The 21078-nt window shown below is 38.5% G+C and overlaps 2 protein-coding genes across 3 annotated transcripts; one reads left to right on the top strand and one right to left on the bottom strand.

Moving 5' to 3' along the window:
• The first annotated feature begins 6497 nt into the window (after positions 1–6497).
• On the top strand, positions 6498–9100 carry LOC125250320. Of its 2 annotated transcripts, XM_048162850.1 has the most exons (5): positions 6498–6710; positions 7385–8315; positions 8428–8596; positions 8698–8830; positions 9037–9100. In XM_048162850.1, the coding sequence occupies exons 2-4, from the start codon at positions 7937–7939 to the stop codon at positions 8825–8827; spliced, it is 678 nt and encodes a 225-aa protein (XP_048018807.1). In that variant the 5' UTR covers positions 6498–6710; positions 7385–7936; the 3' UTR covers positions 8828–8830; positions 9037–9100. The 2 variants fall into 2 exon arrangements, with proteins under 2 accessions (XP_048018807.1, XP_048018806.1); XM_048162849.1 differs by lacking the exons at positions 8428–8596; positions 8698–8830; positions 9037–9100 and having other exon boundaries at positions 7385–8390.
• A 3991-nt stretch (positions 9101–13091) lies between these two features.
• LOC125251957 lies at positions 13092–17079 on the bottom strand. The gene is made up of 6 exons (XM_048165014.1): positions 16696–17079; positions 15823–16106; positions 15382–15716; positions 14753–15172; positions 14528–14642; positions 13092–13330 (listed from the first exon to the last, which is right to left on the bottom strand). Exons 1-6 carry the CDS (start codon positions 16800–16802, stop codon positions 13092–13094), a joined length of 1500 nt encoding a protein of 499 aa, XP_048020971.1. The 5' UTR covers positions 16803–17079.
• Between the last annotated feature and the right edge of the window lie 3999 nt (positions 17080–21078).

Here is a 21078-nt window from a genome sequence, read left to right on the forward strand (position 1 = left end):
AATATAGGCTTTCATCTCAGGCATCATAATTTTACTTTAATGTGAACATGATTAATATATTACCTAAGTCTGTAAAATATTTCAGGATACTTTAGAACCACGCTACAGGGCTTTTATTTTGAAACGCACTTTTGTAGGCGGGACATCTGCAATCTGTTTTGCATCTCATGAATAGGAGTTTTTACTAGTAATAATACAATTATAGATCTCTGTAATTAGAATTATTACTAGTAAGAATTGAATTAAAGAGCTCTATAATTCAGTTTTTACTAGTAACAATTGAATTAGAGAGCTCTCTAGTGGAATTGTAGAGCTCTGCAATTAGATTATTACTAGTAATAAATGAATTGTAGAGCTCTCTAATTGGAATTGTTACTAGTAAAAACTGAATTATAGAGCTCTACAATTCAGTTGTTACTAGTAAGAATACAATTACAGAGCTCTGTAATTCAGTTGTTACTAGTAATAATTACAATTAGAGAGCTCTACAATTCATTTATTACTAGTAATAATCCAATTGCAGAGCTCTACAATTCCATTAGAGAGCTCTATAATTCAGTTTTTACTAGTAACAATTGAATTAGAGAGCTCTCTAGTGGAATTGTAGCGCTCTGCAATTGGGTTATTACTAGTAACAATTGGATTATTACTAGTAACAATTGAATTACAGAGCTCTGCAATTGAATTCTTACTAGTAATAAATTAATTGTAGAGCTCTCTAATTGGAATTGTTACTAGAAAAAATTGAATTATAGAGCTCTACAATCATAATTGATACTAGTACAAATTAAATTATAGAGCTCTTTATTTATAGCTCTTTATATATAGTTACTAGTAAAAATATAATTACGACGAGTAACGCTGGAACGTGTTATGCTGAAACGTAATGTGTATATATATATATATATATATATATATATATATATATATATATATATATATATATATAGTGGCTTATGTCTGAGTGCATCAGTGATATTTTTCAGGTGACTATTAATTTCTCCGATGGCCATAATGATTTGCTGTTGTGACTCCAGAACAGCATGTGTCAAGACGCGGCCAGACGGATGGGCCTCAGCACTGGGAGGAGCACTGGAAATGCCAGGAACACTGGAGACACTGGGCACAGTGGGCGCTGGCTGCTCAGGAGGGGCGGATTCAGAGTGCGTGCCAGTGGATGTTCCGGCTGTTGCACCACATGAGTCTAAATAAACACAGGCACATGTTAACTGTGATTTGAGTCCGTTCCTTATTAATGGGTACACGCATTTGCCATAAATGCAATGGATACGTTAAAATCTCTGGTGTACCTTTGGTCAGCTACATTGCATGCATTTGAAAATTAAATAGGTAAGCTATGTGTACTGAGTAGTTGGTTACCTTCGTGGCAGTCCTGTAGTAAATCTGAGTCTCTCACAGCAACAGATACTACTCCAGAGAGCAAAGTGTCACCCATAATTGAGGCAACTCTCTGCTCAAAGGGTGTAAGTTCATTCACCCCTTTACCACCACCTGTTCTGCCCACACTTTGTCAGTGCGCAGCAGGTCTCCGTTTAACTTCCACCTTTACATCAGACCATTTCTTTTTAAGGTCATTTGCAATTTTCAGATCCCACTGCATTGACGGCATCAGCCAAATTCTCCCACTCGTTTTTTTTTCTTTTGTTATTAATTCTGGAAGACAAAGTTCCAAATAATTTTTTTTTTTCATTTCTACCTCCAATAGTAGCACCTCCAATTCACTTTCTTTGGAGTTTCATTTCTTGCTGCTTGCTTTTGCCAAAATGGACTCATTACCATATTAAAATTGATTTAATTAAGGGAGGAGATTAGGTGGGGTGTTGTGCTCATGCATGTGCTCTCAATTTTATGTTAATTGGGATGTACAAAGAGAATATGCATGGGATCCTTCGTATGCAGAGATTCATATATCTGTTTTTTGTTTTGTTTTGTTTTGTTTTTAGTGCGTACGCAAATTTACAGCTTTGTCTGTACGCAATGCGTTAGTATGAATTCAACACAAGTCTTTGTACATGAAGCCCCAGGGCAGGCAGAGAACAGTCCGAACACCGGATCAAAACGTAGGGCAAACAGCCAGCCTAGACTGACTTTAGACACTATGAGTGGCTCCGTAAAGTATCTATCAGCTAAACCATGATGAACGCTAACCAATACTCGGCAGTGAGAGAGAGGAAGTGCATGGCCAAAGCCACTGGAAGGCAAGCCTGCAACCTTTAGCCAAAAAAGCGTAACGGCTAAAGCTAACGCTCCGCCCCCCGCGGTACGCAGGGAACGAGAACAGAGGCTGTTTTCTGAATGGAAGTCAATGGATGAGAGGCTTCACTATGCTGATTAAACAGCTTTTGTGGGGAAATAGCTAATCATTTAATTAATGGACAGCCTGTTTGCTGATCTTCAGCATGTTTTACACTAAACAATACTTTCGTTGGGAACTATATGTAGATTTTAACTTGTGACTGACGTCATTGCCATTACACGATAGACTGAGAGGTGCCACACGTGATAAGTTAGCCATTGCGCTTTCTCCAATGGTAAGAGATACAGACCCTCTTATCTCCCCATTATATACAATAGGCTTGTTTGAGATGCGCCTAGCCTCGCCTGAAGTTCAGCCGAGAGTAGGCGCTGCAGTGAGGGGAGGAGTGAAAAAAGTGCAGGCAAGATGGACAGATCTCCGTTCTCGTAGTGCATCAGACACCTGCGAGATCAAAGGCGGATATCGCGGGATTCGCACTTGTGCGCAGTGTTGCTGATAAACTGGATGTAATTTACGTTCTGTTGCTTTTATATGAAAATAAACATAATGAAGAAGACATCCAGAGTACTTGTTATTTATTTCCATTCGAAGGATGTGTGTATCAATCATTTTTATTTTAATTACAGACATGTTTTTATATATTTTTATAAGTATGATAACAATCACATAACCCATAGAGAGATCACACTGTCAGAGACTTTTGGAATATTCACACATAATTTATACGCATAAAATCATGGTATTAAAGTTTTAAAATCAAACATTTTAAAAGAGTTCAATACATCACGGTTGTTTTAACCTATAAGCTTTAAGCTGTGTCGTCATCAAGTCGTTTCCCATCATGCTTTTGGTCAGAGCAGTCGGTGGAGAGCAACTGCGCTCGACTGCAGAATCCGAAAAGGCCGCCTCGCCCTCGCGAGAGGTTTTTGACACGTCGTTCTTTAATGTGTGGGAGCAAGAATCTAAAATCTCGCCTATGGCACCAACAGAGCCTGGCTCGGCCCTGATATAAATACATCAAATATGTTACAGTTTGTATATAATACATTGTTTAACATAATACTGATGAGTTTTAGGTGTGAGGAAGTTGTTTTTGTACTTTGTGAAAATAGTTGAGTGCCCAAACGGGCTGTTAACAACGAAGACTTTTCTTGCTATTGATTTAATAACAAATATGTGAAAGATTACATTTTTAATTAGACTGAAGTTCAGTCTAATTAAAAATGTAATCTTTCACATATTTGTTATTAAATAAAGGTTCAGTCACTGAACCTTTTAGCAATACTTTTAGTATTGAATGAATTGCATTTAATTTTGATGCATCTTTTACTTAAACTGATTCTTGAAAGATAACTTTTTACACATTTTATACCCATGTTTAGGATCAAATGAACTTGTCCACATTTTTATATTGGTGAAACACACTGAGATTAAATGTGTTTCAATTTGGACACATGAATGAACTCTCCTTATGAACTCATACAACATTTGTGTTTGTATCATGTTTGTCACTGTTTGAGTTTTACTAGAAAGATTATCTGATAAATATGGTTAGATTTCATGCACTTTTGTGATTGTAGACAATGCAGCGTCTGAACAGGACTTTTATTTTGGAGTGACGTCATAAGACTGCGCCGCACTCCTGCATCTGTTGTGATTCTGCTGAATAAAGGTTTGTTTTAAGAAATTTATGCTGTTTAAATCGATGAAGACAGTTCAGTGATTTATAGTTGTTTTTTACAAGCTTTGTGCAATATTAGTTTATGTTCTATTTAATGTTGATTTATTTATCTAACTGTAATGAAGGATATTTGTGTGAGTAAAACTCATATCCACTGATGAGAAACAGTAAACCTGCGTCTCATTTCTCTCTCTATATATCATAAATCAGTTTATCATGAACACGAGTTCAGTCTCTGGAGAGTCATGATGGAGAAACTGAACTTTTCAACTCCGAGTCAATTGAATCAAACACTTTGAGAAATGATTCAGTGAATCACGACACGTGCTGCTCAAACAGTGAACATGAACGAGAACAACAAACACTAACTAAACATGTAAACATTTTCATTTGTCATACAGCCAAAATATGAAGTTTATTAATTTGCAGCGTTGCAGAGTTTTTTTTTTTTTTTTTTTTTTTTTTTGAACAGGTCCATTTAAGACCATTAACTCTGTTAATTACTCCCTTCTTAAAGAGGGAGTTTATTAAAGAGGAAACTGAAGAAAATAAGATTAAAGAAGAGAGTAAAGACATGAAGATTGAAGAAACATTCAGAGTGAAACATGAAGATACTGTGGAACAAACAGGTTGGTTTTATTCTCAAAGCTGAACTCAGTCATTTGATCATTATTAAAATGTCCAGCTCTACAGAAATAGAGAATATTTTGTGCAGCATTAAACTCAATATCTTCTTCTGAATAGAGAACAATGAAAGTATTTTTTTCTGTTCATGCTCAAAAGTGCTGTACTAATATTTAACATACCTGAACATAAAAAGCAGTAATTGAACATTAAATCAAGCAACAAATAAGTCCTGATTGAAACATTTTACATCAATAATCATTTCATGTGTGTGTCATATCGAGGAAAGTCAGCAGGGGAAGTGTGAATAATAAGTGAATAATATTTGATGAAACCAGTGAAAAATATTCACCTTGTCATTTGTGGTACAGGTGCAGGTTAGAAATCAATGAGCAGATTGAGGCTAGAGGTGAAATGGTGTGAAAATTACATATCGTGATCATTGTGACAAAATTATCATGGTTTACATTTACATGTTTTGTTAAAGTTCAGATATAAACTGATATAAGTTCAAAAACAATGTTCAGTCCAAACTCGAATCCAAAGTTTTTGACGTCCACACTGTGTATCACAGCTGTTCAGATCCGATTTGTGCGTTCATACCACAAACGTTTATGGTCATTGAGATTCAAAAGCAAACATTCCTACTTTAAAAGAAGTGCAAGAAGGGCACAGAACAGACATTGGCACACAATCATCAACACCTTCAAGCATATCTGCACTCAGTCATTTTTTCGCCAAAGCTTAAAAGCGTTGACTTGACTGACTGCACTCCTCACTTCACTGATGTGCTGTGCACAAAGCTGTGTTGAGACAAGGATACTAAATGAACCAGACTCTGCAACCCAGGTAGAGTACAAGGGTACTCTTTATAGGAAAGGAAACTTTATTTGCCTTAAATGTGAAGAGGTTCATTCTATTTTGCAAGTAGGACAGATTGAGCTGATTTTCATTAAAGGCGACGAAGTGACCTTCCTTGTGACTCCACTCCTGTTTGTGCTGGTTTGTGCCGTTACTCTGCTTCCGTTTTTCATTATATTTGTCTGATCAGCCCCCCAACATATGGTTTGTGCTTCGTTTGTGCTGCTTTGTGACTTTTTGAGATTGACAACATTCAATTATTACTATTGTGTTATGAGAGAGATTTTAATTATTTTGGTCCTTTTTTCTAAGTTGTTGTCAACAAAGGAAAGAACGGAATGATTTGTGACATGAATGCCACAATGTGGCCATTGTCTGTGATAATTTGGGCTCTCATTGTGGTTACTCACAGAACTTCAGATGCCAAGTATTGCTGTATATTGCTTGGTAGAACCTTAAATGAATATAGTTCAGAGTTATTCCTATAATGGGAGTGGAAACTAAAGACGACTGTACGTTGTATGGGTTGAAGTTTGACACAACTCGCTGAAGCACCGGCCTTCCTCCCTGCAGCGTTGTTAATCTGTAGAAGAAAAAAAAGAAGTCTCTCCTCCAGAGAATCCTAAATATCTAGCCTGTCGCTGGTTCTGCCCCCTTCCAGTGAAAAAAGGCAGTGGGTGGTCAAGCAGCTGAGAATTGGTGTCTTCTTAGATTTCTTTGTGATAATAGGTGACAGTTCGTTGCTAATTTGAAGGAACTTCTAGTGTGTGCCAAACCCAAGAACTTCAACACTAGCCATAGAGGGTTTGAAAAGCCTAGGTGTGGAGACCATCGATGACCTTCAGTTTCTGAAAGACTGACAAGAACAGATCTAGCCATGGCTAGCCTGGCTTCAACTAAAACAGGATTGCTGGCTTCCTAAAACCAATTGAAGCAAGAAAACTAATTGCCCAAATCCCAAGTAAGTTTTCAAATCAATGGTCTACATACCAAATATGTATGACATGCATTCACTTGAATTGACAAATAATACACCAGTCTTTGTCATTCTGTATTTTGTATTCTTTATGTATTGCGCAGGATGTCAGTGTTTGTTTGATGTTTCAACAGTATGGCATCAATGCGAGTTTTCTTATTTATGCCGTTTAGTTGTTGCCTCCACTCAGCAAAAGTGTACAAATGATCCATCTGCTGAATACACCTCTGATGCATCAGGTTCACCTGGTCCTGGATGCTCCTCTTCATCAAGCACTTCAGCTGAAAGATGTGAGTCAAAATCTGATCTTAAACATTAAACTAGCAACAAAAATTTTGAAAGCAAGACATGTAATTTGTCAATTCTGTTAATTCATGCTTAGAGCAGTTCACAGAGCAGTCTATAAAAGCACACTACCTGAGGTTATATATAGGTGCTCATAGGTGTCAGAATGGGAAAAGCTGCCGAAGTTTGATAAAGGACTAACTGTATTGGTACGGTGCCTCAGATCTTCGGTCTCGGAAATGACTCGCCTTGTGAGTGTTTCAAAAGTGGTGTGTGGATGGCCAGACAACAAACAATCGTCTACAGCCTTTTCCACAGTTTGCCATCACAGTTTGTCCTTCATCAATCATACACTGGCATTCACTATTGTCCCCATTTGGTCACCCATTCGGACACCAAGTACTCTGACAGAAAGCCGGTCCTCAGGTTATGTATGTGTGTGTGTGTGTATATATAATATAATATAATATAATATACTACTCTTTGAACTGCAATTGTAACACTGACACTGGGTGGTCACAATGTAATGGCTCAGCAGTGTATATGATTTTTTAGAAGAAGCAGACAATAATTTCATTCCCAATTTGCAAAGAAAATGGGAATATTGAGAACTGAATGCTACAATTTAAAAATGTAATTGTTCGTTCTCTTAACATGTGGACATTGGTTTATCCTTTAGGTGACACTTGCACTGAAACTTTGGTTCCTGACAATGACTGGCAGTATGATTTTGTTGTTCCGTGGGAAAAAATGCCAGCAAGTTTTATGAAGAAGATTAAAAGTGGGGAAAGGCCGAGCTGCTCTGAGAGAAGACAGTTGGTTCGCACTGTTGCTTCCGAAATCCTGGAGGTCAGTAAACGTCCATCAAAAAAACATGTATCAGAAATCGCCCGAAAAATTACAATTGCATACCCAAAGTCCTTTAGAGATGAAATTGATTCCCAGATTGTAGGAAGTGGATATGACTCTCTCCTTAAACAACTAGTCTGTCGAATTGATCATTTAAAAAGAGCAAAAACTACCACTAGATCACTTTGTGATATGCCAGAAAAGTCAAAGAAACGGAAATCGGAGTATGGTTGTATAAATTCAGAACCCCAGTTTCCAGCTGGAGAAACTTCTGAATTGCAGCAAGAAAAAAAAGCGAAATTGCTTGAAATGTTTCAAAATAAGGAAAGCAATGTAAAGACCATCTACAGCTTGATGACTGCTACCTACACTTCCCAAAGAAATGACGTCCAATTTGGAAAGGAAACCTCAGAGTTACTTGATGAGTGGCCATATCTCTTCCAGACAGCAGGAATGGAAAGCACACTTTAAAGAGCTCACTGGCATTGACATGAATGACAGCTTTGAAGAAGCCACTTCCAGTAAATTCAGAAGAATATTGGAATACTTTCAGTTTCAGTGCACAGAGAGAGCGAGCAGAGCAGGGAGAATCCTCAGCAAGATTCAGACTGGAGGGGATCATGTTTGTGGGGCAGTGATGTTGCTGCTTGCCCTTTTCAAAAATGACCAAGACCAGTTTCTTGTGATAGTAGAAGACACTTGTGTTCCCAATGATATATGCCAAGAGAAGCTTCCACCTACTCCATGTATAGTAGTGTGTGGTGGGTATCATTTAATGTGATCACTTCACTTTTAATCTTACACCACTAAGTTAGTAAGTTTGGTTGACTTGATATGAAACCTGCAGAATTCACATTCTATAATTGTTCACAGGAGAGAACCCACTGACAGCCAGTTTATACATGGTAGCAGTAGACCAGATGATTGTGAATGACCATCTTTTGAGATTTACTGAGGCGCTGTGTCTGATGTTTTCCCTCTACTACATACTGAACATGAGTTACCCTGTAGAACTGGGGGCCACGCTAGAATTCCTGCAAAGGTAAGACATCGGCTGCATTCACTAGGTAAGAAATGTGCAGAAATTAAGGTTATTGTTACTATTATTGTTTTGTTTGATTGTTTTGTTTTTTGTTTTTTAAGGTGCATCTTCAGGATAAATCCTCACAAAGGTACCAAGGTGGAAAAGAGAGAGAAAAAGCGAGTGTACGCTGTCAACCCAAAAGTATTGAGTCTCACATCAAAAATTGCTGCATTTGACTGGGGAGACTAACAGGTATAGTATTTTACTTTGAGCAGGGTGTTTTGTTTACATAGCAGTGGCTTTATTGCCTGTGTTTATCATTCATCACTGATAAAGTACACCAATGTTTTCATGAGTAACTAAGTGTGTGGCCTCAAATGAGATCATTTGTAAATGCTCATTTGTTTCTGCTCTTCTTTTGGTTTGTTTTTTAACTATAACTGTGTGTGTCTCCGTAGATGCAGCCATCCAGAAATGTGACTTCTCAACAGTACAGAACAAACTTTTCGTACTGTAACGCATGCTTATGTTCATTCAAATTCTGTTTTATTTTCCAAGGACATTTTCTGTATTATTAATATTCAGGCCAAACAGGTTTTTTTTTGTTTGTTTGTTTTTTTTTAGATGTACATCATACCGCTTGGTCAGATTTTACAACGTCACGGTCTTAACTATCATTTTTACGCTGATGACATTCAATTATACTCAATCTGCACACCTACTCTACCTCCCCAAACAGACAAAATCTCTGCTTGTGTTAAAGAAATAAAAAATTGGCTTAATTCAAATTTTCTAAAACTCAACATGGACAAAACTGAGATTATTTTCATTGGAACTCCCTCACTTACTAGCCAAATTTCTACAAATCTCACCTGTTAAATTGATGGTTCTCATATCAAAACATCCAATACTGTTAAAAATTTAGATGTAATCATTGACTCCACCCTTTCCTTTCAGTCTCATATTACCTCTATTACCAAATCTGCATTCTTTCACCTACGTCGGATTGCCCAACTCCGTCCCTTCATCAGTACCAAAGACGCCGAAACTGTCATCCATGCATTTGTCTCATCACGCCTCGATTTCTGTAATGCCCTCTTCATTGGTCTACCTGCCAGCTCCATTTCCAAATTACAATACATTCAAAACTCTGCTGCTAGAATACTCACCCATACCAAGCGTTCTGCTCATCACCCCAATTTTGATTGATCTCCACTGGCTTCCAGTTGCCTACCGTATTAAATTCACAATTCTCCTGCTCACTTTTAAATCTTTGCATGGTTTGGCTCCCCCTTATCTCTGTAATATGCTCGTCCCCTACACTCCAACTCGCTCACTATGTTCCTCTGACTCTAGCCTTCTCGTTGTCCCTCGGCATCGCCTCTCTTCAATGGGGGGCAGATCATTCAGTGTTATTAAATTCTCTCCCACGCTCACTCTGTTGTGTCAGTAATATCTCTGAATTTAAATCATTACTCAAAACTCACCTGTTTTCTGAATGCTATACCCCTGATTTGATTAATTGATTACTCTGCATTATTACTATTATTTCTCTGAATGTTATGTCTCTTAAGTCCTGTTTTGTAATTTTGTACTTGACTCTATTTTTCTGTATACTTCCATTATTTTTTCTCATCATTGTCTACTTGTATTATCTCTTCCCTGTTAATTGTTCACTGTAAAGCGTCCTTGAGCTCTGGAAAGGCGCTATATAAATAAAACTTATTATTATTATTATTATTCCTTCGTCAACAAAGTGAGAGATAGTCTTTTTGATCTGTCCCTTCAGTAAATGGTCTCCAAATGGTGGCAATTGGAGAACAGGATCTTTCAGCAATATTGTGATTCATGTAGGTCTTGGTGAGGGAATGAGTTGATTCTCTTTGATCTTTTGAATGTGGAGTGTTTTGGTCATTTAATGTGCTTCGTTTAGTAATAATCCTACAAATAATATTAAAAGATATCATGTGGACTGCATCAGACTCCAGCATAGGGCAGCATTTTCTAACTATAATACCCAAATTATTTTGTGTTTTCGTACTGTCAAGTTGTGTAAAATGTTAAAACAAAACATTAACATAATTTAATAAAGAAAAGAGAGAATAGGAATTACAGAACTTCACACACCAAGATGACAATGACCCCACAGCTACTGGTATTATGTTGGACTGGATGTGTCAGAACACCTGCTTTCCATTTTATGCCCACCCAGTCTGTTTTTCCATGGCATGTTTTCCTCATCTAAGTACTCACTGTGATGCATAACAGTAACATGTATTAAATAGTGAAAGATTACAGAAAGCTTTTCTTTCCAAGAATAATATATTCTAAACATATAACTCTTATTATTAGCATGGAAAGACTAAATACAAGTAATTCTCGTAAACTCTTAATTTCATTTCTATGTCCATAACAAAACAAATGATTTGCATCTCCTTTCCCAATACATTCTGCTATGACATACAAGGTATGGAATGTAAATAAATGAACTACTTTAATGTAATATAGTCTTTACAATATTGTAATATCTTGATAAATTTTGATTGTTAATTAATTTTACCATCAAGCATACTGGTGGTAAATATTTGTGATACAGGAAAATTATATGATATACTGAATTTCTTTACCTGTTGGCCTGGCTATTGGGTTAAAATTTGGTGTAACCCTTTTAGTGAATGTGAATCAATGAATATTCTATCTCTCTTCAGTGCTGCAAAACTACATGCAAATAGTGATAGAATGTGGCTAGTAGATTTAATGAGTCATGAAATTAAAACCTGAATTTTTGTCCAGCATAATTGGAATCAGCTTCTTCTGTGTAGCTTTTAGAAGGATCTACCAGGTACACTGTGTGGTTGCCAGCATTGATGTACTGAAAAAGATAAGGGGAAAAATGCCACTAATATTCAGTACATCTTTTAATAATGCACCAGACACTGCAAATAATGAAAGGTATTCTGATATTCACCAGAAGCTTCCAGTGGACCTTGCTGATGTTCACAAATGAAAGAATCGCCTGGTAATTGTCAAAGTTGACCTAATAAAGAAGTTAAAAAATAACTAACTTTGCATTGTTAACCATCATTTATACATTTACCTTTATAAAGCAATATAGAAAGCTGGCCAATTCGCTGTAAATTGTTATGTAGTACTGCGACTGTGTTTTATTCATTTTCATTTGTAAGGCATACAATAATTCTCCCAGCATTGCACATCCACACTCTAGTCCATGCAACCACTGATTACCTTTGGCAAACTGTGCCGGACAAGCTGCGAGCTTTCCCCTCACAGAATCACCCATGCTCTGTAGTGATTGAGAATGTATATGGAGTTCCCCATCTCCAACTGGTTGACATCAAGATGAAACAGGCATTCAATTATCTAAATGAGAAATGTGGGGGAAATGTTATTATTTCTTTTAAGCATTATAAATTTACTATACAATGTTAAGAAGACATCAAACAAATTATTGTTCCAATGAATTATTAATCACAAGATTAACTTGGGTCAGAGATAATAAATAAATAATTTTCATCTGTATATGGTCCTTTTCTACTTTCTCAGGTTACATAGTCAATCTGCCGAAACCATTATTGACCTAAATGTGATTTTTTTTTTTTTTTTTTTTTTTTTCCTCCAATTGGCTAAGGTCAGTATTAATTCCTACATAGTTACTGGGTAAATAGAAATGCATTGACTGACCATGTAAAGAGTAAAAAATATACAATTGGTAAAATCTCAGATACGTTAATGCGGTGATAATTCAGAATTTGTTTGTTATTTGTTATCATTCATTGATAGTTCTTAATGAGCCTAATCTCATTTTGTAATTATTTATTACTAGTTAAGGAACTATCTTTGTCCAAAATTGACCTTCTTACAGATTAGTTCATCTTTTTTCCATATTACCAAATGGTGGTAGCTGCAGTGTAAAAATAGAAGTACAGATTTATAATTGTAAAAATTATAAACTACAGCTTGTATAACTACATTTTTAAGAGAATGAAATGCACACTATACCTCGCCATATAACCACCAGTGTGGTTGAAGTGAACGGAGCTCTTTGTGATGAACAGTAATCATTTGTTCTATGTGTTGTGTGGGGATCACAGACACCACAACCTCTGTGGCTTTTCTTTTCCACCAGGAGGTGAGCTGCATGCCATACATTTTAACCAAATATGACACATTGTTAAACATCAAGTTGAATGTGTTTCAGTTTGTTTTTGTTTTAACAAATATATCCTTTCTTTTGAATGTTCATACAAATAATAACCTTTAAAAGTTAGTATTTATAACTCTTGATACTAGAAAGCCTTCTTACTTGATGCTGTGGGGTTACTTGTGTCTTGGAAGGTTCCTGAACTGCAGCTTTTCCATCCTTAGAAGGTTCCTGAACTGCAGCTTTTTCATTCTTGGAAGGTTCCTGAACTGCAGCTTTTCCATCCTTAGAAGGTTCCTGAACTGCAGCTTTTCCATCCTTAGAAGGTTCCTGAACTGCAGCTTTTTCATTCTAGGAAGGTTCCTGAACTGCAGCTTTTCCATCCTTAGAAGGTTCCTGAACTGCAGCTTTTTCATTCTTGGAAGGTTCCTGAACTGCAGCTTTTTCATTCTTGGAAGGTTCCTTAACTACAGCCTTTCCAGGCTGAACTACAGCTTTTCCATGCAGCCTTTCCTTTTCTTCTTTGCCTCCCTGCAGGGATAAACTAGGCTGTGGTGAAGCCTTTTGTTTCCCAATGGGACTCTTAGGCACTGAGGAATCAACCTATCAACAGTGTTTAAAAACAGATTACATTATTATGTATCCTCATGTAACAGTGCTTCCGTATGTCTTTTGATTTCCAGTTTTAAATAAATTGTTAATTTTATATATATATATATATATATATATATATATATATGTGACCAGTCACTGAAAGTAGGGACACAAGTCGGTTCTGGGGCATTTTGAGTTATTCGCAGATTCTGAAAGTGTAGTTTCCAAGCTTTCCAACGATGTGTAACACATGTAAATCTGATAATATTTGGAGAAGTTGTAGCCATTTGAAGGTAGGCACTTAAGAAAGCTCTATAGGGAGAAAAACGCCTCTAAAGTTGCAGTTCTCGCCTGTTCTCACCTGCTGGGAGTGACAATAGGGCTCATTTACATCTCATTTAGATAAGCCATACCCCCTGTAAAGCTCCCCCCTGTTAATGTGGGGACACATTTCAAGTGAGAGCAAGGTTACATCGTGTTACCTTGTAAAATACATTGTTACAGTTTTCATGTGTCAAACACAACTGTGCAAAAAGCTTTTTTTTTTGCATTTATTTTTGGCCATATGACAGAGGTCTGATTCTATTTGTCATATTTCTGTTCTGCATAAAACTAAAGAATATTCGGTACATCCTATACTGTATTCTAAAATGATCTGATATTAACTTTTGCATGGATTTTATTGAAAAGAGCTTAGGCTCATGTAACCAGTCATTTCACAGTGTGTCTGTGAAACGCTGAGGTACCGTAGTAGTTTTGTGCGCGCGTGAACATCATGGCAACGTACAACACAAAGTAACTCACGTTGTAAACACTTAACGTAATGCGTAAATGCAAGTAACTAACGTAAATCAAGCATAGTCCACGAAGTGTTGGTGAAATAACACATTATTGGACCGGAGAGAATAATATGGAATTTCTTCCAGAAAACTTCTTGCACAAAATAAATTCAAGCACTTTCAAGGATCTGTATCTATGTATGTTTATTTTCAAAAACTTTCCAGGGCATGAGTATGAATCCAAGTATGTACCAAAAGTACCACTTTTACTTGGTAATAGCAGCATAAGACAAAGGTCTTTGTGACACAGTCCAATGATATTACATTCGCGGTCTCTTCTGTGTTGTGACCCTTGGCGCTGGGCATGTGATGTATCTTGCCTCGTCAGCACAGAATGGCCTGATTTTTTCATACAGTGGTGAGTCAGATGCTGCTGCCAGTCGAAGGTCTGGACTAAAACTTTGCCCTCTGCCGTTCCAACAAGCTGTGGGATATTGAGGTGACTCACAGGAGAGCTGTTTTCCACAACCTGATGACAAAAAAGAGAAGAGAGGAAAAACAAATCTTCAGTTAAATGTTTAATTGAAGCAGAACAGAAAACAGCACTGAAGTCATTAAAGCAAAGTAAAGTTAAAGTACCTCAGCGATGTCTGCCAAAGTGTTGACTCTTGTCTTCATGTAGGCTTGCTTGATGAGTCCAAAGCCACAGTCAGGGGAAAACTTGGTGTGGCCAGCAATAAGGAAGTGGATTTCAATTTTATCGTGAAGCTTGTGTCCAACCCGCCAGGCAAGGTACCAGAGCATGAAGTTGTTCTTGTTCTGCCCACTACAGTTGTCACAATGAAGATCCACCCCTGTTTCTCCAACTCCAAAGTTGCCGAAGAAATGATGCATGTAGCTGATGACTTCATTGCTTCCCTTAGTAGATGACATGCCTTCATCAATCAGGTAATTCACCTGTTTCTGCAGCCCTTCACAGGAAACACCAAATAGGCCACATTTCCGTGGGGTCAGGAAGTACATTGGTCCTGGCTGGAGAGGGTTTGAGGGAAAGTGTAACTGTTGGAGACAGAGGGAGAGAGGGAACTTGGATTAGATTAAATAAAATTTGTGTATATTCATAACTGTCTAATAAAGATAAAAATTACTATATTGATGCTATTCTGCATTTATCATTTATCTGCATTTATCAGGCTTCTTATTCTCATGCACCAAATCGCCCTTTAAGGGACATTAATAAAGTAAAGTAAATGTGTATGAAGTATTACCTGCTGAGCAAAATCAAAACTGTAATGCATCCTAATCTTCTTGCTTGCTGGTAGGGACGGTCCAAAAGACAGGTTAGAGCCAGAGCAAATCTTTTTGCAGGCAGCAGTCATGTCGTTGTACACAGCCCTCTCTTTCTGCACAAGGGAAAGATGATCTTGTTGCTTCTTTACTGCTTCAGACTTTCTGTCATCTGGGAGGTTTGCACTTCGTATCAGCTGCTCATTATTGCTTTGGCACTGCCAGCAGAGATCTGTGCGTGGCCGGCAACTTTTGATGTGTGGGAGAAGTCGGTCCCACAGTGCTTTGAAGCTGGTTTTACAAACTGCACGCTCACCTGAAAAACAGATATGGCTTATGGTTAATTGTATTGTAATTGCTAATAGTGCTTCGCATTATTTCACATTATAAGCACTCAATTCTAAATCAATGTTTACACATACCAAGCTCCTTAGCAGACTTCACGTAGAGACGCCACACTGAGGCCTTGGACACATGAGTTGGCAGCAACTTCACATGCCAATCCTTATGCCCAGGCTGTCGGCCAGGCAGCATGATGGCATTGTCTTCTGCATAGTTTTTTATGAAGTCCACAACTCTGTTGATATCCTCAGGCCTGATGAACCTGGCTGGCGGACGTGGCAGTGAGTGCTTCTTCCTCAAACGTGGTCTTGCGCCATTCTCCTCATAGTGTTTGACTATATCAGCCAGGGTGTCTTTGCCAATGCTGAAAAAAGGAGAAAAAACAAGGAAAAAACGTTTAACATCATGCTAACAGGCATCTTGTCACCTATATCAGAATGCATTGTACAAATTATATGTCAAATTATTGAGTCAAAGGATTAAAAAAAATCCTGTACATTAAACTCTTCATAAATACTTTTACTTTTGACTTATAACGCACATTTTACGGCTACGGATACTTTTACTTTTACTTAAGTTGGAATTTAATCTGATACATTTACCATTACCTTAGAAAATCCTTGTTAAGAATGTAGCACTTCCTCCACCACTAGCTAAAATGATTAGCATCACATTCAATTCAAGAATGCTAACTGGCAGGTTTACGTGGGCTAAGTCATTCACACCAGTCAATTCAAGCAATTGAAGCATTATTCAAATTAATAGCAGATGCTAACATTACCATCTAAAAGCCCATTATAGTAATGGGGCTTTTTGGCAAGTGATACGATGCGAACGATTACAATTAAAACGACAGTCCTGAGCTAGCTAATAACAATAGACACATGAGAAAACGTGTACGTGTTCTTAGAATGAACACAAAACGACAAACTTTGATGTTAATGGAAACTCACCCCATAAGAAACAGAAAAGTATTCTTGCAGATCTCGTTGCCTCCAATGAAATAAGTCGTTCGGGCACACTTTCTCTTTGTCGGTGTCTTCTTTGTGAATGTAACCATCTCCGAAGTTTGCACTGTGCGTCTGTTTGCCTCTAAATGTCCAATAATTCTGATATCTTACGGTCCAACTCGTCTGACGCCAGTCCGATACATTCTTCCTCGTCTTCATCTTCGCTCAGTTGCAGATTAGGGATATTATTCAGTCTTATTATGCTGCTTTCATCGTCGCTCAGATCGTCTTCAGAATCAGTGAGCGCTTGTTCATAATCATCCGGCTTTTCGAAGAAGTACTTCAAAACATTTTCGGTGTAACGGCCAAGGTTCAGCTCGTCTGCGATATTCTTTCCGACGTCCATCTTCACTGAATTTTGATATCAGAGCCGGTCAGAGCGCTGCATAAATAAGTAGCCACGCTTCCCTTGGAGGGCGGGAAGAAACAAAAGAAACAAAAGCCGGCGTATCCGATTCCAGTATGGAAATACACACAGACAATGACACGCCCCTACTGCGAGATAGATTCCCAGAAAAACAAGCCGATTTCAACCTCAAAATGTATGCTTTTAAATAAACCAATACTGCTATCTCAAACACGGAGAGGCTTCTTCGTGATCTCAACTAACAGATTCTGCAAAAAAACGAAAATCACCAATTTTGAAAAAAAACGCTTCTTTCTCATTTTGCTCGATAGTTGTGCTTCCGACTTGTGTCCCTGGTTTTCGTGACGGGTCACAAATGATAATACTTGCTTATTGGTTCAAGTCCGTGTGTAGCAGTTTCAATGCGCCTGGCTGGGTTGGTCCTTTCAGAGAGGGTTTCTCCGGCGGGGTTTTCAAAAGAGGTTTAAGCTTAAGTAACTTAGCCGAAGAGAGAGAAAGTCTAAGGAAGTGGTCCTCCCGAACTGCGCGCGTGGTTGGGAAGCGCGGTCACCTGAGGCGTCCGTGCACGAGGTGCTCGTGAGTCAGTCGGGAGACAAAGGAGAAGAAGAAGAGGAAGCGAAGAGACGAGTGAAGGTGTGTGTCGTTGTCTTTATGGAAACCCAAGCTAACACACCTCCTGAATTGTAGCGACCAATAGATGCGCAGCACTATTTGGCGGGCAAAGTTGCTTTGTTTGGTCTCCTAGCTGAATTTGCATACTTGATGATTATCCGATCGGATTTCGAGATGGAGTACGTTCTTCACAGGATCATTAAACACATAGAAAAATGCATTTGTCCGTTTTGTGACATGTCTCAATGAATAGCTCAAGTCCGGAGCTTTAAAACGAGATCAAACTCGATAGGTCGGAAAGGCATAGGGAAGAAGTTATGGTTTACAGACAGAATTCCACTATTACCATGCACACTAGCACAAATACACTCCTTTAAACACTAGGAAACATGCATACGCTTCAAAATACAGGATGGGTATATGTTGGCATAATTTGTATTTTACATATACAGTCAAAAATGTATGTTTGTGTGTTTCTGTATGTGTCTGTGTGTGTGTTTTTGTGTGTCCCTGTGTGTGTGGGGTGTTGGAATGTGGATCTGGTCAGTCTCTGGGGGGTGCTCCTTTTGAAGTCACCAAAGTGAGGAAGTTGGACTTTTCTGTTTACCATCGCAGGCCCACAAACCTGCCGAAAGTCACAGCCGTCCGGCGCCGATTTACTGATTTATAAACAAAGTTCACCAGGTTAAAAGCGTTCTGAAAACTCCAAAGTTTATTGACTCTGAACGGATCCATCCAGGCGTTACAGCGGATGAGCGAGAGCTGGAACTTCTCTGCCCTGTCAGGGCATTGAGGACCTACACTGAGCGATCACTGCCTTTCCGGCAGTCTGATCAGCTCTTTGTCTGCTTTGGAGGCCGCACCAGAGGTATGGCGGTCTCTAAGCAGCGTCTTTCCCGTTTGTTAGTCGACGCGATTGCTCTTTGTTACTCCTCTATGGGCCAGAACTGCCCCATAGGAGTTAGAGCCCACTCCACTAGAGGAATGGCTTCCTCGTGGGCCTGGTCCTGTGGAGTTTCTATGAAGGACATCTGTGAGGCGGCCGGCTGGTCCTCGCCGTCCACTTTTGTCAGATTTTATAATTTAGATATCCCAACCTTGACAGCTCCTGTCCTTTCGGTATGATTCAGCGGCCTCTACTGAGCTCTGCTTCATGCCATTCTGGGAGTTTCTCCTTTTATTGCAAGTGTAACATGGGTTCGACGGCTTCGGCCTTCTCTCTTGTCCACTGGCTCCCTTTCAGGTGCCCAAGACAAGTCCAGTTGTTCCCTTCCGTGGCATGGAGCGGTTGAATTTGTTCCCCATACGCAGTATGAGTGAAGTATCGAAAGGGAACGTACTCGGTTACTAACGTAACCTCGGTTCCCTGAGATACGGAATGAGTACTGCGATACTTGCCGTGCCACGAGGCTGCGGCTTCAGTGTCGTCGCCTCAGTCGAATGACCTGAAATCCAATGGGAGTCGCCTGCTTATATATCCCCTAACCCCACCCATTTCGGCAGGAATATTCGCACACTTTGTCGCCATAGGCCGCGCAGCTATGCCGCGCCATCATTGGTTCAACAACTTGTCTATGAGTGAACCAATGATGATGCAGTTATACTGCGTTATTGAAAAAGGCTTCAGTAGCAGGGAAAAAGGAGACCTTTCCCCATACGCGGTACTCGTTCCGTATCTCAGGGAACCGAGGTTACGTTAGTAACAGAGTACGTTTTACTGCATCCTGCACTGCTGGTTCTGAATAAGAAGGGGTGCAGGCAGTCTGCAACTACAGCACTTGAGGGACCTGCCATATCTGATGGGGAAATTTGTGCACTGGGACCAGAAGAAAATGTGGCCACAGGCAGCACGCTTGGTCTTTGGCCAATGGCTGAATGCATGGCCTCAAAATAAGGCCATGATGCTGCTGTCACCTCCCCTTCATCTGTTCCAGATCCCATCTTGGGCAGGCACAAATCCTACAGCAGTATTAATATTAATATTAACACTCTGAGGTCTGAGGGTATCGCCGGCGATACCACCGCGGTTTTTTTCTTACCAGTGTGAAAGAGACTCAAAATACTCTGTTAATGTTGCACATACAATTAAGAGTTATACACCATTTTAATCTGTGGAATATCTTCTTTTATTTGTGTACACTCAGAGTAAAAACAAAATGTTGTGCTTTTTGTAAAATAAAGAAAACTAACATGATGCGTGATCTCTCGTCTCCCTCTGAAGGAAGTCCAATCTGATAGTTCTCAGAAAATGAACTGTAACTTAATGAATACTAATCACAAAAAAATTAGACTTATGTCTAAAAAACGTTGAAATGTCAGGTTTTAAGTTGTGTAAGTCAAATCGAAAGCAAACATTCTGTGTTTATGTAATCTGTATGAAAAGAGAGCCATGTCAGAAATCCGTGATTCAGCTCATTATCCGCTAATGCGGCCACGCCCACGGAGGGAGCGCTATTCAGACGCAAATTCAGAGTCAATGCATGCATTCATCGTCTCAATCGTGTATTTATTGTCTTGAAAAGTGTTTTGAATAGCCATAGTTAGAGATCTCTGTCCTCTGTTAGTTCGGTTAGTTCCTGGATTGCCTATTCTTCTTTAGTGCTCAGGCATTTGTGGACTAAAGGTGTACAGAGCGCCCTCCGGCTGCAAGTATGAATTAAAAACACAGTATCCAGCACTCATAGTAATGACAATAAATCCTGAATAAATATTACTCTTGTGTATAGAAAATTGACAAACATATGAGAATCCATAAAATATTTCTCCAAATGTGCATGCTTTTAAGCTAAAAGCCTATATGAAATGCCATAGAGGTAACATAATTGTTCAGACACTTTGCATCACACAAATACATTATATTTTAAAGAATATAATAGAATACCATTATTTTAAATTGTAATAATATTTCACAGTATTGCTGTTTTTTCTGTATGTTTGATTTACACCATGATGAGATTTGAATCATGATCACAGAGGGTTTTTTCACAGCCTACCTGACTGAAAGGCCTCATTAATATGCAAGTCATTTCAGGTCATTATTATGTGATTCTTTTGTCTTCTCAGGTGAGAATCACCCATTATACACGCCTCCACGCATACTGTGTTTTTTGACCAAAGATGTTTTAGAAAATTTAAATCTCTCTATTGTTTTATATGAACAAGCAGGCAGCATAATTTTTACCTCATTTTGAAGCAAAAACTCTAGTCTACAACCTCAAATACCCAGAAGTCTTGTGAACAAAGATTTAATATATATTTTTTGGCTTTATTTCAGTGACTTAAGTTTTTTGTTTTTTCAATAACCACGCATAAATGTTATTCCTTCAAAAACACAAACATGTACATAC

The sequence above is a fragment of the Megalobrama amblycephala genome, linkage group LG17, assembly GCF_018812025.1.
Source record: "Megalobrama amblycephala isolate DHTTF-2021 linkage group LG17, ASM1881202v1, whole genome shotgun sequence".
NCBI classification, from domain to species: Eukaryota; Metazoa; Chordata; class Actinopteri; order Cypriniformes; family Xenocyprididae; genus Megalobrama; species Megalobrama amblycephala.

Coding starts and splice junctions, on each gene's coding strand:
- LOC125250320 (XM_048162849.1), top strand. CDS start 6,512: ATGTATTGCGCAGGATGTCAGTGTTTGTTTGATGTTTCAACAGTATGG. Junction 6,711..7,384: donor AAGCACTTCAGCTGAAAGAT/GTGAGTCAAAAT, acceptor TTTATCCTTTAG/GTGACACTTGCACTGAAACT.
- LOC125251957 (XM_048165014.1), bottom strand. CDS start 16,802: ATGGTTACATTCACAAAGAAGACACCGACAAAGAGAAAGTGTGCCCGA. Junction 15,717..15,822: donor GAAGTCTGCTAAGGAGCTTG/GTATGTGTAAAC, acceptor TCTGTTTTTCAG/GTGAGCGTGCAGTTTGTAAA. Junction 14,643..14,752: donor CTTTGGCAGACATCGCTGAG/GTACTTTAACTT, acceptor TTTTGTCATCAG/GTTGTGGAAAACAGCTCTCC.